The sequence below is a fragment of the Falco biarmicus genome, chromosome 16 (assembly GCF_023638135.1).
Source record: "Falco biarmicus isolate bFalBia1 chromosome 16, bFalBia1.pri, whole genome shotgun sequence".
In the NCBI taxonomy this organism is placed as follows: domain Eukaryota; kingdom Metazoa; phylum Chordata; class Aves; order Falconiformes; family Falconidae; genus Falco; species Falco biarmicus.
The window spans coordinates 3,944,915-3,965,417 of NC_079303.1; the positions used below are offsets into that span (position 1 = coordinate 3,944,915).

A 20,503-nucleotide genomic window follows, 5' to 3' on the forward strand; every position below is an offset into this window, starting at 1 on the left:
CCTGTGATGGTAATGAGATTCTGGAGTTTTAGCCCTAACCAGGTCAGCTTGCCATAGAGTAGGCCGAAATCTGGAAGTCCTAGAGCTACTTGCCTTCTCTTTTGTCACCCAGCACCTGCTACACTGAGTCTTCGAAGTCTGTATGGGACTGGCTTGATCTCTTCAGCCTTGTGGGAAAACACAGAACGTCCCAGAAAGATCCCATATTTTCTTTCACACTGTATGTCGTATAAAACACTCAAGCAAAGGGTGCTGTGGTGGTAGCTCAGGTCCGATGCCGCAATAGAAATCACTTCTGTCTATAACTGTCTCCGCTCTTCACCTCCAAAGTGTGGGTAAATAAACTGCTCTTCACAAGCTTTCAAAAAACACATTCAAGCCCAGCAAAAACCCCCACTCAGTGCTGAGACATCAGGCATATGAGACCGGCAGCTCAGAACAGAGTCAGTAAATTCACTTACCAGCTGCTACAGCAACAGTGCCTTTGGTGCTCTTGCCCTTCTTTTTTTTTGCCGATGATTGGGGTTGCTATGGTGCTGCAACACATGTTACTCTGCATTAATGCTTTATAAGCAATAAATGCAGATTTCGGCAATGTGCTGCTTTGGCAGCGCGTCACAGCGTTGCTCCCTGCCTGAGCTGGAGTTTGGCAGACAAGCCATATTCTCACCACCTAAAAAATCCTGTCTTGTGGTTTCAGCCAGAGGGTTGTTTTTTTTTAACTTCTTATTTCTAAGAAAAGAAAATTCCTTTTTTCGTAGCATGGTTGCATGTCAGTGAAGTGTGAAATCCCTATATATAACCCTGTAGCCTCCCTTAGAAGGAGAGGTGTGAGAAAGACCCAAGGAGGGGGATTTGCCTGGAAAAGCGCTGGCTGGGGGGAGGAATGCTGGCCCCTTACCCCACGGGCTGCAGCACCGGCACGGCACAGCTCATGGGAAGCACCCTGTATTTTGCCTGTGCTTTGTGGCTTGGAACAAGATGTGGCATCTCTTAGGCTCAGTTTCCTGCCGTGCTGGTTGTCTGTCTCTCCCATGTTAGACCTTAACTCCTCAGCTTGTGGTTGTTCATATGTGTCTTTGTGGTGCTGAGGAGGATTTGGCTCCGGTGTCCTGTGTTATTGGTGGGTTCACCATCAGAGTTAGTGGTGGGTTTACCTGTTCCCAGTTACCAGGATGGAAATCATGTTTTGACTGGAGCCAGCCACTCAGGGACTTTCGAGAGGGGAAAAGAGCAAAGCCCAGGTAGGCAGACACACCCCAGCGTGCTGCGATAAGGGAGAATTACCGAGGGGCAATTTGCCTTTGCACACATCTGTGTCTTACACGTGCTGTTTACCTTGTGCTGGAGGTGAGGACTAGGGGGAGATTTTATCACCAAGGGCTGGTGAAGGGCAGAAAGGGTGGAGCAGGACAAGGGGCTGTCTAGGGGCACGTCTTACTGCAGTGCCTTACTCCCAGAGTCCCGCGGCTCCCTGCTCCATTTCTGCGATAAAGACAGGGCTCTGGACTCTTTTTATCTCATAAACTAACAAGCCCGTTCCAGGCTTTACAGCTGACAACTTTCTCTGACACGGCTGTGCAAACACCTCCTTCCCCACACTGCTCTGGGTCTGCTGCCTTGGTGAGCGCTCCTACGGACCTTTTCTGTTGTCCCCTTTCTACCCTCTCAAGCTTTGTTTGACGGGAACAGAGGTAGGCGGAGGCAGTTGCATCCTGCAAAGAGGATGTGGAAAGAAACAATAACCAAATGCAAAGAACAGGAAACCATCTCCGAAATCAGCGTGAGGTCATCTATACACCTTCCCCAACGAGGCAGCTTCATGAGGAACTGTAGTTTGAGGCTTCATCTCTGGCCGATAATATTGAGCTTTGAATAAATGTCTTCTTACACAAGACACTGTCAACAGGGGTTCAGCAAGAAGCTAGTAAGGCCAAGGAGAAAACCCCAGAGTGCGCTGAAGGCAGCTGGAGCCAGCTAGTGTTCAGGACCGTTGGAAAACTAGGTCCAAAGTCCTAAGGAGTTTGAAGAAAAAGCAATTCTTTCTGCTTGCGACTCCCTTGAGTACAGCAATGTTTGCTTCCCAAAATACTTCTGAACAGATGTGACATTCGCATGGGTCAGATAGGTTGTTTTCCATGAGGAAACATGGCATACAGTAAGGAAAGTGGATCAGAGGGAGGCTGTTCTGCAAAAGACTGCTCCTAGGAACTCTGTGATCCCTCACTGAAGCCCTGGGCTTGGGCTACAAAAGCCAGCATGTTCAAATGCTGTGGGGAAAAGCATCCAGCTCTCAGTCCACGTAGCAGTACGCTCAGAAGCAGAGGGGAATATTTAAAGGTCGCCGATAGTCTACAAATGAAACGGCCCAGACATGTCCAAAACGTGTCCTGACATGTCCCATCCACAAATCCCAAGGCACTTGGAGCTGGCACGGGGACTCAGGTTACAGGCGACAGAGACCTGACAAAGGACCAAGCTGACAACAAACTTTCAGGCACCAAAATAGGTGGTGAGGTGCTGAGCAGAGCCCAGCACCATGGAGTCATGCGGGACGATAAACTTCTAGGAGTTCGGCCTGCCTAGAAGATGCTACATGCTTGTCCTGACTGCTCTAAACTGCCAGGAATTATTACGTGCTGTAAAACATGGTCTCATCTAGCAGCTAACAGGTTAAAAAGGCTTTGTTTTCTGTCCATGTCCTCCTTCTTCCCCCCCCTGTTGCATTTCACACGGTTCAGTCACAGACTTATTTCACAACTGTGTGTTTTGAAAGGACTTATTAGCTCTAAGTGTAGGCTGGGCTTAAGTCTCTTGCTTTATTGTTTACCTTGCCTGCTAGGCCTGTTTCTGGGGTCAGACCCAGGTTACCAATTACAGCTGTGATTAAACATACTAGCCCAGCTTACCCCTGGGCTTTTTTCCCCTTAAATTCCCAGTGATTGTGCTTAACTGGTGTTAGCAACCAGGTGGCTGCTGGCACTGCCGTCACAATTGTCTGTGCCTTCTCCAGCAGTGCCAGATAATGAGATTTGAACCGGGCCAGTACATCTATTATTTTTACAGCTCTGAACTGTTCCCAGAGATTTTTTCCAGGTTTTTTTTTCCATAACATAAAGAAAGCCAGCCCTTGGCTTCCCAAATCTCCATAGATAACCTTAAAAATCTTTCTTAAATGCTAGGGTGATTGGGAGAGACCTAGCTGGGAGAAGTGACAGCTAATTTGGCAGTCTGTGGGACATGTCTAATCAGGAGGATTTGAATGTTAATTCTGTGTAACTATTTTACTGCTGATAACTGGGGGTGCAGATTCACACTGTGGCTGTTTGACTGGCAGCTGACTCTAATGGTATTCAAGGACAACTTGAAATTGGGTTTTGTGTCTCATGTCTCATGAACTTAAGGCCAGCTGACTAAAAAACCTGTCGTCACCCCCCAAAAAACATAACAAGTCAAAGCGTAGCGTGGGAATGGTTGCCTTTTAGGTGCACATAAAACACTGTGAGTTGCTGACTCTTGAAAAGCCAAGTCTGCTGAGCAGCTTGGTCTGTCCACGCTGAGTTTTAACCCTTGATTGAAAGCCAGATGTTCCCCTTTTATTGTAAAATTTCCAGCTCAACTGGTTTTGAACCTCATTTGGATAAACAGGGCCAGAGTGTTTGAAAGCCTATCTGAACTTCTAATTCCTGTCAAACCAGTTACAAATCTAGTCTGGCCAATTGCTATGGAGAAGTTTATTGTTTTTTCTTGTGTTGGTTTTTTTTTTTTTTTTTTTGTAATTGAAATCTAAATGCTCTCAGACGTTTCCAGCTTAACACAGGGCAGAAACTAATCTAGCCAGAACAGCATTAAAACCAGCTCTAACTTCTCTTTTAGAAATGAATTTTATTTACTAATTGTTTGTTTACTTTGTAACTCCTCAAAGCAATTGGAAAGCATGTATTAAGTCTTAATGCCCTGTCTTTAAGACTGCAGTCTTCTTGTAACAGGGCCAGAAATTATGGGCACATAACCCACTTAGAGGTCCTTGAGCTCCACAGGAAATCTCTTATTGGAAGGGCTTAACGAAGACAATCAGATTTCGGAGACCAGGGCCTGTGCCTGACCATATGAACACACACAAGACAAAGGCCTTAAGCTGTGCAAAGGGAGCCTGTAGAAAGACGATGATTAAGAATAAATGGAAGATGTGAATTTGGAGAATGGTGCCACCACTTACTTCATCTGCTTGCAGAGCAGGGGGGACCAGGGGAACCTGCTTGCCAAGGTTAGATCATCATCAGCACTTCATGAACACTGTTAGCCCTAATGGCAAATAAACCTCCACTTGCTATTAGTGCTATTCTTGGCAGGCTGGAGGACAGAAGACCTCTTGCTACAATTGCTGTCCAGTGACTCAGGACTGGATGATACCATCCAAGTACTTCTTAATGTGATCCTTCTGTTGGATGGGAGAAACAAGCCCTTCTCCCTGCGCTCAGCTAGTCTGGTTTGATGGCAAGCTCTGCTCAGACCTCCTGTGCTTTACTATGGTAGAAAAGCTGAGGGTTTATTTTTGCTTTGGCTTTTACTGATATATTTTTTTAAAGGTATCTTCTACCAGGAAGGTTTTGCGTGCTTCCTAATTTTCTGCTGATTATGACTGTACCCACGCGTTGTTAGCGTGTCTGCTAGCTGACAATACAGGTGTGTTTAAAGTAATGAAGCTGTGTGTGGACAGGCTCGGGTTGTGTGTTTGTGTAGCCTCTTCCAGGGGCCTCTGGCTGCTGCTACATTATAAATAACGTCCCCCTGCCATTGTGCTGTGCTCTGGGTTTCACATGCCCCCATGTGCTCTTTCATGTGTGTTGCTGACTTAAAAAAAAAAAAAATTCCTTAGACTTTAATCCTTGGGTTTATTTCAAAGCTTCCAGAGGCAAATCTGGTTTATAGCAAGAGATTTACTTGATTCCTTGTGCTCTGCAGATGAATGGAGTGGCAGATGGAGCGGGGAGGGGAGGACTCAGGGACCCCTTGGCTCTATCTTCTTGCTAGCTTGACCCTACTTCTGTGCCTGCTGCCCAAAGCGTTTTCTTTTAAGCTGCACAGAACATGAAAAGAGGTCAGTACAGACCTCTGCTCGGGCACTATCTGTTATATCCTCCTCTTCTGTGATTTCAAAAGCTATTTTCTTAATCTTTGCTCTGGCTTGTTGGTTACGCATTGCTACATAGCCATACCCTTGTGCTTCAGAAGGTGTGAAATCCCATGTATAGTGTGTGCACGCAGGAATGACAGAGGTGCGAAACAAATGAGTTGCAGACTCTGGAAGCAAAAGGCCTCAAAAAATCCTATTATACCCTTGGTCACGGGAAATAATTGGAGTTTTGAGACCTGCTGTACAACGAGGTGCCGGAAGGGCTCCCCCTGTCCTGCTGCATGAAATACCCTCTTTTGAGGGGGACAGGCAAGTTGGTGCTGCTGTCGCTACCCCCTTGCAAAGAGCAGTGCCCAAATGGGACAGGACCCCGAGCAGTTTGATAAGAGTGGCGATAAGGTGGAGCCGCGCTGGCAGGCTGTGTGCTGGCAAGCGCATGCTCCTCCTTATCAGGGAGCGCCGCGGCAAAAGCGCTGTGCCAGCGCCGGGAGTGGCACTGTGGGAACCGGCGATGGCTCAGCCTCCGCGAGGCTGCTCCTCGGGCAGAGACAAACCCAGATGATCTAATTCCCTGCCTCGGTTTTCTCCAGCTGCACCCACTGCTTGTGGAGATGTCAAATGAGGCCCCAGCCATGGGAGGAGAACGCATTTTCACTGGGGATCACATCAGAGCTGTGGCTTCAGATCCTCCCCCGGTACACACCAAGGGAGGCATTTGGGGCTGTGAGACAATGGCTTGAAACCATCCCGGTTCTCTGCCAGGGAATATTCATTCAGAAATCCCATCCCGTTTTGATACTAACTCTCTCATGGTTGATCAAAGCGAAGGCAAGAAAAGAGCTTGGCTTCCTACTGTTGCTTTAGCTTCAGGCCAGTTTCAGCAGAAGCTGGGCCAGTGCCTTTATCCTGGGCAGTGTGGCTGGCAGCTGGGCCAGCTGGTGCAGCTCCCCGTTTTGTAGTGGCTTTAAGGTGCTGCTTGCATCTCACTAAGCATCAGGGCTGTGCACCGCTTGCACCGGTTCTCCTCTCCCCTCCTGCCGGGCTGGACGGAGGCAGCCAAGGACGCTCAGTTCTGCTCTGTGCTTGCCTTGGCTTGCTCTCCCTGCTCCATGATCGGACATGTCCTCTGTGCTGCAGCCACCTCCTCCTGGATCCTGCTCTTCCTCCAGCCTGGCTTTTGCCTGGAGGGAGGCACCAAGTCCTGGGGTGTCTGCCCTTACTCCTCACCTCAAATGCTCCTCAGGCCTTTGAAAATGGTTATGGCAGTGTTCCCCCTCTTCTCCCTCACCTGTCTGGGACAGTGCACGTGATGGCAAGTTCTCCCTGTGTGCTTCAGGGATCCTCTGGAAAGGATTCGGCCTTGTCCAGGGAACAAGGATCTGCACATTTCTCTCAGGGAAGGAAATTTGGTGATGGAAACCTGCCTGTACGCTGCTGGGGAGAAGAGACCCCTGTGTAGGGGGTCAGATCCCACCCTGTACTGAAGACAGGCGTGTAGGAAGGGCTAGACATCAGGGATGGGTCACTGTCACTGACTGCCCTGGGTGACTGATCCGTGTCATTCCAGGTCAGCAGAATCGCTGCTCCATCGATGCCGAGAATGCCCCGACACCGATCCAGCACCGAGTGCCCATGTGGGACCAATGCCCCGGCAGTAGTGGCTGACCCACTGGTGAGGCGGGTGGGAGCCTGACCCTGGGAGTACCCGCTCCGGGGTTCCCTGCCACGGGCCAGGCAGGCTGGGATGGGGCCAGCTTCTCGCAGGCCACCAGCACCCCAGAGACACACTCCAGCTGGAGGGGCCCCGGCGCGGCAAAGGGCACCTGGGCCGATCAGGGATCTGGAGGGGTTCTCCACCGCTCACCCGGAGGCCAGGGAGGCCTTGGCTTGGTCTCCATGGCTGCCACCTCCCCTGGGTCACCTTGACCACAGTCAGCTGCCGGGAGGGACCCTCGGCGCCCAGAGGGCAGACCCCGGCGCCCAGGGGCCCTCTGCCGTGGCGGGGGTGCTGCGGAGAGCTAGGAGGGTTGCGGAGAGCTGGGGTGGGCTCTCCGCCCCCCCTTCCTCCTCCTCCTCTTCCTCCCAGGTCAGCCCCAAAAATAGCGCTCCCGTAAGTGCCCCCCCCGCCGTTGTCATCGGCGGCGGTGACGTCACTCCTTCCAGCGCGCTGAGGTCAGGCGCTATTAGCATACGGCGCCCCTCGGCCAATGGGCGCGGCCGCGCCGGTGACGCCTCCGCGGGCGGCGCTATTTAAGGGCGGCCCGGCGCCGGCGGCGCAGAGCGCGCTCGGGTGGTCGCGGCGGACAGGTCTATCTCGCTGCAGACTAGCATGAGCCAGCGCCAGAGCCAGCGCCGCGGCGGCCCGCGGGCCGACATGGTGCCCGAGATTGCCGCCGCCGTGGGCTTCGTCTCCGGCCTCTTGCGGACACGGGGCTGCGTCAGCGAGCAGCAGCTGCGGGTCTTCAGCGGGGCGCTACGGGAGGCGCTCGCAGGTGAGGCGCGGCTCCGCGAAGAGGTCGGCTTTGTGGGGGTGAAGGCGCGGGGTGAGAAGAACCCACTCGTGCCTGTCCTCTTGCTTTCCGCTTGGGGGTCGGATGCCCACTGGTGTCCTTCTTCGGTGCATCCCGTGTTGCTTTTGCGGCTTAGTGTCCCTCCCTGGGTGCCCATCTGTGTCTTCTTGGGTTGGGCACCTATCTGTGTCCTTCCCAGATGCCTAGCTGTGTCATCCCTGACGTTGGATACCTATTTGTGCCTTTGCCTGGGTGCCTACCCGTGTCTGGGCACTGGCAGGTATGTGTGCCTTCCTGGGCACCCACCTGTGTCTGTGTGGGGTCTGGGGCAAATGGCTGCCTCAGCCCTGAAAGTAAGCATATCCCTTGCCTTATCCTCTGAGGGTTTTGTGCAGCCCATCTGCTTGAAGCTATCCTTGCTGGAGCTTGGTATAGATGATCCAAAGCTAGTCTGAGTGCCCTATCCTGAGAAAGAAGTGCTTGGCCCTGTGCCAGTGGAGTTTGGCACTCCCCTCCCCACAAATGTGTCCGGGGCTCAGCATTAGCTGGGTGTTTCAAGGGTCTCCTCCCAACTGAACACAGCTTTGTGTTATCAGCCCTAAGAAGGGATGGTTTGTTTGCCGCTGTGCTGAGATAAGGGGTAGCAACATGCCCCTGAACTTACAGAATTGACCTGGATGTTAGTCTGTGACTGTGGTGTTTTGTTCTTGGTGATACGGTATCTACTCCAGCCACCCCAGGGGTTGGAGTGAGGAGGTGGTGTGGTCCCATCACTGCAACTCCCCGTGGCACTGTTCTGCCTGGGGTTTCTGGGACCTCCCCTGCCTTGGAGCAACTGTATAGTTGAGCACTGGGCTCTGGAGGCAGCCGAAGGAGGACTAGTTTTCTCTGACTGCAGTGTGGCGTGGGACCTCCTTGGGACTGCAGTAGGACACAGACCTCCTTGCAGCTGTTGCACGCCTGCTCACAGCTCTTCCCTTCTCGCTTCCCTTGCAGAGCACTACAAACATCACTGGTTTCCTGAGAAACCGTTCAAAGGCTCTGGGTATCGTTGCATCCGGATCAATCACAAAATGGACCCCATTATCAGCAAGGCAGCTAGCCAGATCGGACTCAGCCTACCACAGCTCTACCAGCTCCTGCCCAGCGAGCTCACGCTCTGGGTGGACCCCTATGAGGTCTCATACCGCATCGGTGAGGATGGCTCCATCTGTGTCTTATATGAAGCAACTGCATCGAAACCTGTGAGCTCCTATGGGATGCTTACTTGTAAGAACCAGATGATGTTAGGTCGCACCAGTCCTTCCAAAAACTACATCATGACTGTCTCCAGCTAAATATTCCTCTTGTCCTCACACTGCCAAGACACAGGCTACTGTATACCTCACCTGAGGATCTATTTTTAAGATGAAGAGCTATTTATATTTTTTAAAAAAATCCAAGAAAATCCAAAATTAAAATATTGGGCACTGCTTTGAACAGAAGCAGTGTTCTTGGTGCCTTTTTTAAAGCTGTTGCAAGCTTATGAGTTTTTATTATGAAGCCGATATCTACCTAATTAGTGTTGGATGGCAATTCTGGGCTGGCTTGCTCGCTTGGGCAGCTTGGAATGGAGGATGAGGGGAAGAGCCAGGCTGGGAAGTGTGGCTTGGTGGTGGGAGATGTCTGTCACCTCCTCACCATCCTGCTACCCAACACTATTGCTGTATTGCAATACTGTTGGAGAAGGGATGAGGGAGTTGCTGTCTGTCTTCCACTACCTTCTTTACTCCCCAGCTGGTCTGATCTCTGGGGCCTGGATGTGCTGTTTGGGGCAACCTAGTCTCAGGGCTGGGTGATGCTGGGGGACCCTGGGATCACTCTCCTTTGCTCTCACACACTTCTTTTGGACCTACTTGTGCTGTGAGAGTTGCAGCTCTGCTCTGCCCTACTCCCAGCACAAAATGAGGGGAAGCATGGCCTGTTTCCAGCCCCTCCATCTTTCCTATCTGCTGCTGGACTAAAAGGGGGCCACATGGGTATCTGTGTCCTGTGATGTGGAGCAAGGCAGAGATGTGCTGGGTGTCAGGCTGTGCAGAGAAGGTGCCCCAGATTAATATTGCAGCTCCTGTGGTGGCACGGGAATACTGTTTGTTCCTAGTGCTCCCCATACCTGGCTATTACCCGCTTCTTGCTGCACACAGAGAAGGGTACTCAGACCATGAAACCAGCACTGAACAGCTGTGAACTACCAAGTCTTTCTGCTATGTGTGGCTTAAACATGACCTGTGAGCTGCTCTTGTGTGGCCTCTCTGTGCTCCAAGGGTGGAGTCTGGCCTCTTGCTTGCATAAGTTGCCTAATGCGGTGCTGATGACTTGCTGTGTCACTTCTCCAGAAGAGCTGAAGCAACTCACCTTGTGCCGTAGAGGTTGGTGTGTGAGAATTCCCTTTGCCCTGTCTCTTAAAATCAGAAGTATTGGGGGTCTCTTCTCCATGTGTGTGGGTTGCTTTGGTGTCCTAATGTTGCTTTTAAGGTCACAGCACTTCTTCCCTCTCTTCCTCCTCTGGGTGATCAGCATGTAGCTGTCCCTGAGAGCTGTCTCCACTGATACCTCGGTAAGGGGCATTGTTTGGTTCTGTCTTGGTACACAGTTGTTTGGCACAAGTCGTGCCCTGGTTCTCTGTTCTGTCCAAGCAAAACTTCTCTTGGAGTCCCAATGGTACTTGTATTTGGGGAGACTTTGCCCAAATGGTGTTCAGCATTTGGCCCTTAAAACTGCTCTGGCAAACCACAAATGGGGTGGGAGCTGAAAGTGCTGCCCCAAGAACTTTGCCTTCCTGTTGGGAATGAGCCTTTACCAGGGTGTTGTATGTCCATTGCCTTCTTACTAACCAGCTGGTGTTCCTCCAGTGATCCTGGGAGAAGTGATTGGAAAAGCAGGGCATTGACATAGTTGTTTGCAGTGAAACTTTCCCACATTTGTCTCAGCACACTTTTTTTACCTTCCTCTTTTTCTGACTGGCATAACCAGAGTAGTTCTTGCCCAGCCTTTGATGAATCAAGTTCTCAGACATTTGTGCAATATGTTTCCAAATCTTGGGTGCTCTGGGAGAGGAAGGAAGCTTCCCATCTGCCACAGTTCTTAGCTTTTTTAAAAGTATATTTAAAAATCAGCACAGCTCCCCAGCTCTTGTCTACTAATGTGAAAAAGTAAGTTCAGATTATTGTAAGCTTCAAATAATGAATTCCAGAACTGGAAAAATGCCCTCAGTTATTAGATCCTTTTAAAATGGCTAGGTTTTGGCAAGTTGTTTGTCCTTGCACAGTAATAGCAGACTGGCTCTGAAGTTGCATCACTTCCCTCTGCATCACTTGAATTTCTTATGTCAGCAAACAGAAGCTGAAATGAAGCACTGGGGCTTTTCCCTTGGTGAACTTGTGCAATAGGTGACCTCACCAAGAGGGGAGTACTTGGGAATTTCCAAAAAGCCTATTCCCTTTTCAAGGAAAAGGGATCTGAGTGGTGCTTGGAGTCCTTGATTAACCTGTTTGTGTGGAAAGCCTGTGATGAGAACTGCATCCAGGATGAGCAGTGTTTGTTTTGCTGGACTCCTTGGCTGGATGTGGAGTTTCCTGAAGGCTGGTACTTCCTTGAGTTGTAATTTGTCACGATCAAAGCAGTCTTAAGATTTAACACACACACACCTCCTGCTTTTACTCTGTTCCCTCCCTCTTACCAGAAAATTTTTTCAGGAACAACAGCCTACACCAAAGGAACACACTATAATTGCCCTTCACATGCCCCCACTTCCAGAACCAAAATAGCCAAGTCTTATTCTTTTTTTGTCCCTGGTGTGGAGGAGACTAATGTTAAAGGTGTCTTTTTTTTTTTTAGCTTCAAAACCAGCCAAACTTGGGTATAATCCATTTCTCTCTTAGCTGGTTACATGTAAAAGCTGTGAATTAGTGTGCTCTGTTGCCTTCTGTCTAAAAGCCTGATGAGCGGAATGGTGTGTATTTTGAGACAGTGTATTTGAGGGGTTTCCTGTAATTTTTTTTAACAAGCTGGACTGTTGAACGGGACCTGCTTTTCGTATTTGGTGAAAATGGTAGAAAGTTTGTAAGCTACACTCGGAGGAGGGAGTGGATGGTTACTAATTGTATAGTAGTCTTTTTATATACAGAATGTACAGATCCTTTGACAGATGTATGCTTTTGTTACTTTAATAAAAATGTAGCAGAATAAATGAGCCCTGTTTTCTTGCTGGGAGCTGTTGTATGCTTGCAAAGAGGGTGAGGGTTGGGATTGCAACCTAAATCCCACGCTGAATGCTGTGGGCTTGGTTAAAATGTTGGATGACTTATTATCTAGCTGTGGCAAGGAGGAGGTTTAGGAAAAAGCTGCTTAGTCAACATGCTGACTCTAAGCCTAACCCTCTAAACCTGAGGAATTAAGGCTGGGAATTGGTTTGATGACTAATGCAGGGCTGTGGGTGTCCTGCCCTCTCCTTCCCCATGCTGGGTTCTGGCTTATGCAGTGGGGGATTTAGTCCATGCAGGACTGTAGAAAGTGTGTCCTGCCAGGATATGAAGGTGTTAAGAGATCTGGCAGTCAACTGCATTATCCAACCCTAGGAATAGCATAAAGGAAGCCTTGGAAGAGCGAGGCATGGGGCAGTTCCTGGTTAAGCCTCCCTGCCCCCACTGGCCTTCCAGGAGTGAGTGAGCCAGCGGAGGAGGAAGGGTGAGAGATCATGGGATCGAAATGTTCAGGCATGCGGAGGATGCTCTGGGCCTGTCATGATAAAGGCAGCTGGGCTGGATGCACAGGAGATCCTGTTTTGGCTGTGGCCAGGCTGGTGATGGGGGCATGGAGCTGTAACCCTGCTCCCCAGGATGGGGGTGTCTAGCTTGTGTTTAACCTAACCCCTGTCTGCGCTCATCTTTGAGCTGACCCTAGATAAATTGGCTTGTGCTAGTTTTAGTCCAAAACGCTGTTTTTCAGGAGGGCTTGAGTTGTCGGGATCCTTGTGACCCACCCCAACCTGTGCCCTCCTGGCAGTGGTGATGGTGGGGGGGGTACAGGCCTGGTTCCACTGCTTTCCCTGCAGCCCAGCTTCCTCCCCTCCAGCTTTTACCATAACACACCACCTCTAAGAGGAAAACAAGTTGTGGGCTGATTTTGGTGCTCTGTCAAAGCCACTCCTTTTTGAACTCATCCTTTTATTAGTTTCCATAAACACACCCAAATTGCTGCTGCTTGTGAAACAGAGCTGTTGGGGAGGAATGGGCGTCCCAGTCGGTTGCTGGTTAGCTGGGGAGTCATCCAGGTTCAAAGGCTTGGTGAAGTCAGGTGATGGCAGCCTTCCTCCCTCCGGCTTGTCCGGACCAGTGTGGTTGGCCTGGACCTGTGTGCTGTGCTCCGTGGCCCATTTTCAGGCTGGCACAGTCCGTGCCGTGGCCAGCCTGGTGTGGTCCTGCGTCTTGTGGCCTGTGGCTGGCATTTGAGCCCCAGCAGGCAGAGCCAAGATCATCTAAAATTTTTTTTGCTCACAGCCAAGATAAAAATACAGCTCTTACACCATAGAGTTTTTATTGAGGAGTTGATGCTACCCGCACCGCAACCAGATCCCCCTGCTAGCCTTTCGATAGCTGACTCATCTACTATTTTTATTTTGCTCATCGTTTTTCTTCTGGTAGGACTGCGATATCTGATGTACAAGCTGGGTTAGCTTAGGGGTGCAGCTTTATCTGCCACCCACCCCCGCCAAAGCCCTTTTGAGCTGAACTGCAGATTTTCTCATTGTGAGATCCCCGAGCACGTCGCAGGACCAGCACCAGAGGAAGGGGGTGTGGAGGCACAGCCCGACCATGCCTGGGGGACCCAGCTGCCCCCCCGGTGTGCTTGAAGAAGCTCTGAAAAAGACCGAAAGTAACTCAAACCATACTCGCCCACTGCTGCCCGCCTCCTGCCTGTTGAAACCTGGACTTGTTTTCCGCTGAGCCTTTCGCTGAGTTTCCGTTGGGATTTTTTATTCAGGTGGGGCAGGGAAATGCCCAGTTCAAGGACCCTGGGTCAAACGTCGTCCTCAGTAATCAGAGATCGGTGTGTTGCGTAAAAGAGCATTTGCCTTTGACGTGTCCTGGGTGAGAGCTCAGCCCTTTGCCTGGTGGCCCTGCCTGCTCGCCTGCCTGCTTCCCGCGGGAGAGAGGAGCTCTGCCGGCACAGCACCGGCCAGGGCTTAAACGCAGAGGGTCTCCCTCTGCGTGACACCCACCTGGAAATGAGTTACCCCCGCAAAAACCCCGCTGCAGGGAGGGAGGGTGGCACAATGCTGGGTCCCAGGGGAAAATGCTCCTGTCCCAGCCGTCTGGAAGGGTGTTTAGAGTAAAAAGGTGGGTGGACTTCAACGTCCCTGGGGTGATGAGGATGTTTTGCTTGATTCATGGTGAAATATTTGTTTGATTTTTTTTGTGTGCTCCTCTTTCCTGGGGGTTCCTTTCGCAGAAATTGGGCGTTTCTCAGTTCTGTCAGAAAAGCAACATCAGTATTTAGGATGCAAAAGTGCTTGTTGGGGTTATTTCTGCCCTTCCCACAGAAGCCAGACCTGGTATTACCGTCCCTTGAAGCGCTTTTACCCCTTCCCACCCTGAAGAGAGGTGGACCCCTTTGAAATGTGGCAAATGGGATAGGTTGCTCGGAAAAGAAGAAGGTGAGCGGGGAAGGGGACAGCAGCAGCGCAGCAGCGGAGGCTCTGCGCTCTCCGTTCCTTGCCTCTGCAGCTGCAGGAGGGACAGAAGCGCAGGCGGGCGCTGCTCAACCTCCTCCCCACGCCAGCACCTTCACGCAGGGCTCAGCCTCTGCCAGGTGCTTCCTGCCCTCTGTTTGCCGACGGGGCGATGGGAAGCCACCGGCTATTTCGGCTTGGCTGAGGCCAATCAGGCACTCGTGTGGGTGCAGCCGCGCTCGCCTGTATCTGGGGAGATGCAGCTGGCAGCACCCAGCCCCAGCCCTGAGAAAAGGGGGAGGCACGGGCCCCGGGGCGCTCCGTTGTCTGCGGTGCTCCGGAGCCTGGGTGATCTTCCCAGGATCTGCCGGAGCTGTAGAAACTCTGAATTCACGTGGCCCAGCAACGGGCAGATGGTTCGCAGGGTTTGGAGGGGTTGGTGCTGTGCCAAGCCCATGGCGCTTGGGGCTGCAGCCCTCCGGCAGACTCCGGCATCGCTGCTGCTTGCACTGGCCATCGCTGGCATCGCCACTGTTTTGTAGCAGCAAACTCCGGCGCTGCCAGCAATTGCTGCCGTGGTGGAGCCCCCACGCAAGCCCTGCCCCAGGCATGAGCCAAACCCTTCGGGTCCAGGGTTGGGTTTGGCGCGTGGGCTCCTGTTGGTTTCTGTCCCCTGGCTGGGATGGCAGCGTGATTCCTGGCTGGGGACCACGCTCCCTGCCTGCCCTTTGTCCTGACAGACCTTCCTCTCCCTCCTCCTCCCTCCTCCAGCTCTCTGGCCTCTGCATCTGCCCAGTGGTCGCGGCCAGACCTTGAGCTCTGCCCAGCCACGACCCATCTTTTCTCTGCTTGTACATCTCCGAGCACCCCAACAGCCTCGCACACACCCAGGGCCCCCCGACCAGTGGGGAAAGCGCTGCTCTGCCTTTCCAATCCTTGCTCAAAACCGTACCACCTGGTGGAAAAAAAACCCTCCTTCCTCCAAAAAGGTCACGGGCAGATGCAAGCGCGTGTGCCGCAGCCGCCGCACGCCCACTCGCCTCCCCCCTGCGAGGCGCAGTAACCGTCTCAGCGCTCGCGGCTCGCTGTGCTTGGAGAGACTCCAGCAGCAGATGGGGCAGGCTGCGGCACTGCTTAATGTTAACTCGAAACGAAAAAAATTACCCCCAACCAACCACAAAACCTGCCGGCAGGCTCAGCCCCAGCCCTGTCTCCGCTCCCTGCCTGCCCCCCTCCTCCCGTGCCAGCTTTCGGGCAGGAGCGCACACGGAGCGGGTGCTGCGCAGACCCCTAGTTCATTAAAAATTACAGTGGGGAGGAAAAAGGGGGTCCCCAAAGGGGAGTGGGGGGTCTGCTGCTGGTGCTCTGAGAGTGGGCATGTCCCATGGCCCTGGAAGGGGTGATTCCCCATCGAGGTGAGCAGCTCGCATGGGAAAAAAGTGGGGTCTGGAGAGGGACGGTCCATACTCCTGCGGTGTCACTGAGAGACTTGGGGGTCCCAGGGGCCAACTTGTCCTGGCCACCCCCCCTGCTGTGAGTGCCTGGGCGAGGGGCTCCTGAGGCTGGGACAGATGGGCTTGGGGAGAGGAGCCACTTTCAGCTGCTTTTTTGTTTTCCACTGAGCATCCCATGGGAAAAGCTGTCCCCATCCCCATCCCAGCCCCCTCAGCAGCGGCTGCTCCCCTGCGCTGGGGCCAGCTCCAACGCTCTCATTTATGACCTGTTGGGGGATAAAAGGGGCTTGTTGGCGGCAGCGAGCAACTGGTGTGCGGGGACAACTGTTGCCATCTGTCTGGTGGGGCGGGGGGGCCGTGGCGGGGCCAGGGCCGAGCCGGGGCCGGGGTTTTGTTTCTCCTTTCATGCACCACTAAACTTTGCACCTTTTGTTTCCCAGAGAAGGGCTGAGAGCTGGGGAGAAAAGAGGCCTCTGCGCCGTGTGGGTCAGAGCAGAGCTCACTCAGCTCACCAGGGGGGTTGCATACGATTCTTATTATATATTATAATAGTAATTATTGTTATTTGGCAAGTCTGTCAGTGTTGGGCAATGTGGTGCTGAACCCCTCCATCCTCCCCCCGCCGTGCCGCACCCTGCGAGCTCGCTGGGCAGAGTGAGGTGCCTCAACATGTCCTGTGCCGCAGCTGCTGATGCGAGTGGGGTGCATCCCTCAGGGACCCGAGGCTGTGTGGCCCTGGAGTGACAGCGGTGCCCAGCCATCCCTGAGGGATGCTGTGCCCTTGTCCCCACAGGACAGTGTGGCTCTCTCACTAAGAGATGCTGTGCCCCCATCTCCAAGGATTCCATGCCCCTGTCTCCAGGGGCCACCATGCCCCATGTCCCCAAGTGATGCTGTATGTGCATCCCTGAGAGATCCCATGCCCTGCCAGTGGCAGTGAGGAGAGGGCAGGGCACAGGCAGCTGGGATGGTGGGAGCACCGAAAGGCTGCGTTTGCTGCCCCGGGGCAGTTTGTGCATCCTCCTGGAGCAGCGTCTGTGTCTGGGACAGGAGGGCAGAGCTCGGGGCAGGTTCCAGCCGGGTGTGTGAGTCTCACCAGCTGCCTGTGTTTTGTTCAGGCTTTGAGATACTCGCTTTGCTCATCATCTGCCGCGTCACATCTTGGCTGGTAGCTGGGACAAGCCCTACGTGTCCGGGGCAGCGTGTTTCCCAGCTCTGGGGAGCACTGGAGGAGGGACGAAGGCTCGTGGGACTCCCCCCTTCACCACGTTTCCACACCAGTGGCACTGACCCAGGAGTGTCTTGCGGGCCGTATCCGAAATACGCAGGTAGCGTGCAAGGTGCTGTGTCCCCCTTGCACATCTCTCCCAGAACCCGTGGCTACTACCCTGCCAGCCTCACATCCCAGCCCGCAGCAACAAGGCAGAAGGAGAAGGATTTAAGGGTGATGTTGGGGTCTGTGCCCCAGGACCCGCCAGCTCGTGTTGGGATGTGTTAGGGCATCTCTCACAGGGCTGGTACCTGCCCCATCCCCTCTGCAAGGGCCACTCGTCCCTGCGGGTCCTTCCTGGCCCTGCAGGGAAGGGGAAACTCTCGTGTCACTGCTGGGGGATGCAACAGCCGTGTGAATGCAACACCCGCTCCTCTGGGGAACCTCCGGGAAATGTGTTACTGGGAACCGGCTGGAGGCAACAACATCCCTAAGCCCTGTGTGTCTCGGCATTCCCAGCTGCCAGACAAAGGGCGAGGCCTGTTTTCCCTCTGACAATGCCCTTTTACCAGGGAGTTTATTTCTATTACAGCACCGGATAAAACAGAAAAGGGAAAGGATGGGGCTGGAGCGGAGCAGCTGCCCTTGCTGACTTGTTCGCTGCTTTGTTGTGAGTTAAAAGGCTGGATCGGGGCTGAGACACTGGCTGTGGTTCTCCCTTAAAGCTTGAGGGCTCGTTGCCCCCTTCCCAGCCCCTGTGCGGGGATTCTGCAGAGGGACCGGCTGGGATCTGCCCCAGCAAATTCCCCTCCGGGCTGTCAGCACAGACCCTGGCATTGTCTTGGGCCGCAACCCTGCTTAGTCCAGTGATGTGGAGCCTGCGGGGGGGCTCTGCCAGCATGCAGGGGGCTCAGCTTCCCTTTTTCTTCCTTTTCCCCTTTGGGGTGACTTTGGTGAGGAGGTTCAGCTCCAGCCCCAAGGCTGTGCCTCTGGTTCCTGCAGATGGTTGTGGTGTCAGAGCAAGGCACCCCCTCCTAGCGCTGCCCCAAATGCCTGCTGGGGCAGGAGGGGGGCAAAAAGCGGTGCTGAGCCTGCCCCCCCCCCAAACCCAGACCCCCTGACAGCGAGCATGGCCCCCCACCATGCCTGTGCCAGCCTTCAGCAGCTTGAAGACTGGCATCAGCCGCTGCTGGGGGGGCTGTGGGCTGTGGCAGGGCTGGGGTGCGGGGTCCACGCTGCCTTTTGAAGAAGAGACAAAGCCCGTCTTGATATTTACGGCACGTGCAGCGGGAGCGCGGGGCGTGCGGGGCTGTGGGACAGATGGCGAGTGAAACAAAAGGGGAGGCAAGAATGGGAGCTGAACAGATTGGGAATTTCCTGCCCGTCCCTCTCCCCCATGCCCAAACTCTGCTGGGGGCATGCGGGGAGCGGGACTGCCTTGCCCCAGTGGTCCCCCCAAAGTGTTTGTTCCCTTGGCAGGGTCTGACCCCACAAACTGCTTTATCCCCCAAGCTCTGCATCCTTCCAGAGCCGTGTGGAGAGAGCCAAAATCCCGAGAGCCAAATTCCCAAGCACCAAAATCCCATCTCCATTTTACTCCTGATGTGGAGCTGCGAGAGCAGGACCCCCCCATTCCTTCCAGCCTCAGTCTGCTCCTCTGTGAAGCGGGGACCCCAGCTCGTCCAGGGAGGCGAGGGGTCCTGCCATCTCCTGTGTCCCCCTCCCGGTGTTTTTTCCTGCTGCCTCTGCAGTTTTCTTATCTCTTCCCAGCAACGTCGCAGCTGCTGCAGGACGGATCCGAGCAGCTTATTAATAATCAACTTTTATTGCTCGTCACATCGTAAGCACGTCTGCAGATGGCCAGGCGTGGCAGTGGGAGCCGTGACCTGGCCACCGATCCTTTTGTCCTCACAACTCCTCCGCTCAGTTAAAGGTTTTAGGTTGAGCCTGAGAAGAATTGAGCAAAGGGAAGCGCTGAAGGACGTGACACCGGGTTACACTTCCCTCGGCCGTGACTTGCATCAGCTCTGCAAACGGTTGCACGCTGGATTTGAAGCCCAGAGACGATGTCGTGCCCGTGGCTCACGTCCCTGCACTGGGTGGTGGCTCTTACCCACCCCGGGCTCCTCCAGCCACGTTTGGGGCAGCGTTGGGTCAAACCCATTGCCCGCAGCCTCCCCGCTTTCCTGTGTACTTCTCCGAAGGAAAATATTTGGAGTGGTTGTTTTTAAACATAAATCCCGCACTTCCTGGGGAAACATTCTCCTAAAGGGATGTTTGCAAACAGGCTGGGAAGCGTTTGCGCTGAGGGATGCTGCAATGGGAAAATAAAAATTAAAAAAAAAAAAAAAAAGGAGGAGGGGAAAAGAATCTGGGGGAAGAGGCTGGAGAGAAGTGGAGACAGAGTTTGGGGGTTTCCAGGGGAGCTCCAGAGGAATCCTGCCTGTCCCCATGGGGCACGCTGTGGGAGCTGCTGGTTTTTAGGGTGTCATGCAGGGACAGCCCCAAGGTGGGTGTCCCGATCCAATGCCCGTGGCCTGAGCCCCCCTGCAGACGTGGGGTGATGGTGGGGGAAAGAAGGTCTGGCAGGAGCAGTGGGGTGTCTTTGTCTCCTCCTCCTCCTCTTCCTCATCGTGCGATACAGGCTGCTGGGGCACACTGGACCCTGCACCTCCTGCCAGCAACAGGAGGAGGAGGAGAATGAGGAGGGGGTGCAAGCCCCCATCCCTGCTATCCCCACAACAACAAGGCAGTGACTGGGCACTCGTAGCCTCAACCAGGCCCTATAGGGTCTCCTCACCCCCCCCCTTTTTTGGGGAGGAGAGGGAAAAGGAGGGTAGCGAGTTTCAATGGCCCTCTACCCCCTCACCTTTACCCCTGCCAGATGCAGAGCCAGTGCCCCAGCTGGTGTAAATCAGCAATCCTGATCGCCCTGTGTGGATAAAGCAGCTGCTGGAAGCAGCGTTGAGTGGCAGCTTCCCCAGGGTTTTGCTTGGTTGCTGCCAGACCCTAAAGCCCCCCCACTGTGGTCATGGGGCACAGACCCCTGTGGACCCCCCAAGCCGGGTGTTGGTTCGGGAGGGGGTGTGGATGCTGATATCTAGTGACAGCCCTGGAGTCATCAGCCAGCTGGGTGGGCAGTGGGATCCCCTCAGCTGGGGGTCCCCCAGCCCGCTTCCGGGGGGTTGCATCTCTGCTGGGAATGGGGTTTGGCTGTGGGAGGCTGTGATGAGGATGTGTGCATCCCTGGGATGCAGGAGAGGATGAGTAAGGGGGTGGCCTGAGCGGGGTCTTCTTGCCTCCTGAGCCTCGGGTGGAGCTGGGGGGGCTGTTTGGGGGAGCCCAGCTCCTGCCCCCCCCCCCAGAGTGCCTGCAGTCTCTGCCCCCAGCCCCGCACCAGGCGAGCTCCCGGTGCACGCAGGGGCCCGCAGGCGGGGAAGTGGCACTTTCTGTGCAACTCCAGAGCTATCAAAATCCTGCTTA

At 53.7% G+C, this 20,503-nt stretch overlaps 2 protein-coding genes across 3 annotated transcripts; both read left to right on the plus strand.

Moving 5' to 3' along the window:
* The first annotated feature begins 7,400 nt into the window (after positions 1–7,400).
* BTG2 (BTG anti-proliferation factor 2) lies at positions 7,401–11,878 on the plus strand. Its single transcript, XM_056361613.1, has 2 exons — positions 7,401–7,629; positions 8,644–11,878. Exons 1-2 carry the CDS (start codon positions 7,467–7,469, stop codon positions 8,982–8,984), a joined length of 504 nt encoding a protein of 167 aa, XP_056217588.1. The 5' UTR covers positions 7,401–7,466; the 3' UTR covers positions 8,985–11,878.
* Positions 11,879–12,025: 147 nt separating this feature from the next.
* Positions 12,026–20,495, plus strand: LOC130159716 (uncharacterized). Of its 2 annotated transcripts, none has more exons than XM_056361612.1 (2): positions 12,026–14,341; positions 16,929–20,495. In XM_056361612.1, the coding sequence occupies exon 2, from the start codon at positions 18,341–18,343 to the stop codon at positions 19,349–19,351; it is 1,011 nt and encodes a 336-aa protein (XP_056217587.1). In that variant the 5' UTR covers positions 12,026–14,341; positions 16,929–18,340; the 3' UTR covers positions 19,352–20,495. The 2 variants fall into 2 exon arrangements, with proteins under 2 accessions (XP_056217587.1, XP_056217586.1); XM_056361611.1 differs by lacking the exon at positions 12,026–14,341 and adding an exon at positions 14,375–15,771.
* Positions 20,496–20,503: the final 8 nt, after the last annotated feature.

Coding starts and splice junctions, on each gene's coding strand:
- BTG2 (XM_056361613.1), top strand. CDS start 7,467: ATGAGCCAGCGCCAGAGCCAGCGCCGCGGCGGCCCGCGGGCCGACATG. Junction 7,630..8,643: donor GCTACGGGAGGCGCTCGCAG/GTGAGGCGCGGC, acceptor CTTCCCTTGCAG/AGCACTACAAACATCACTGG.
- LOC130159716 (XM_056361612.1), top strand. CDS start 18,341: ATGGCGAGTGAAACAAAAGGGGAGGCAAGAATGGGAGCTGAACAGATT.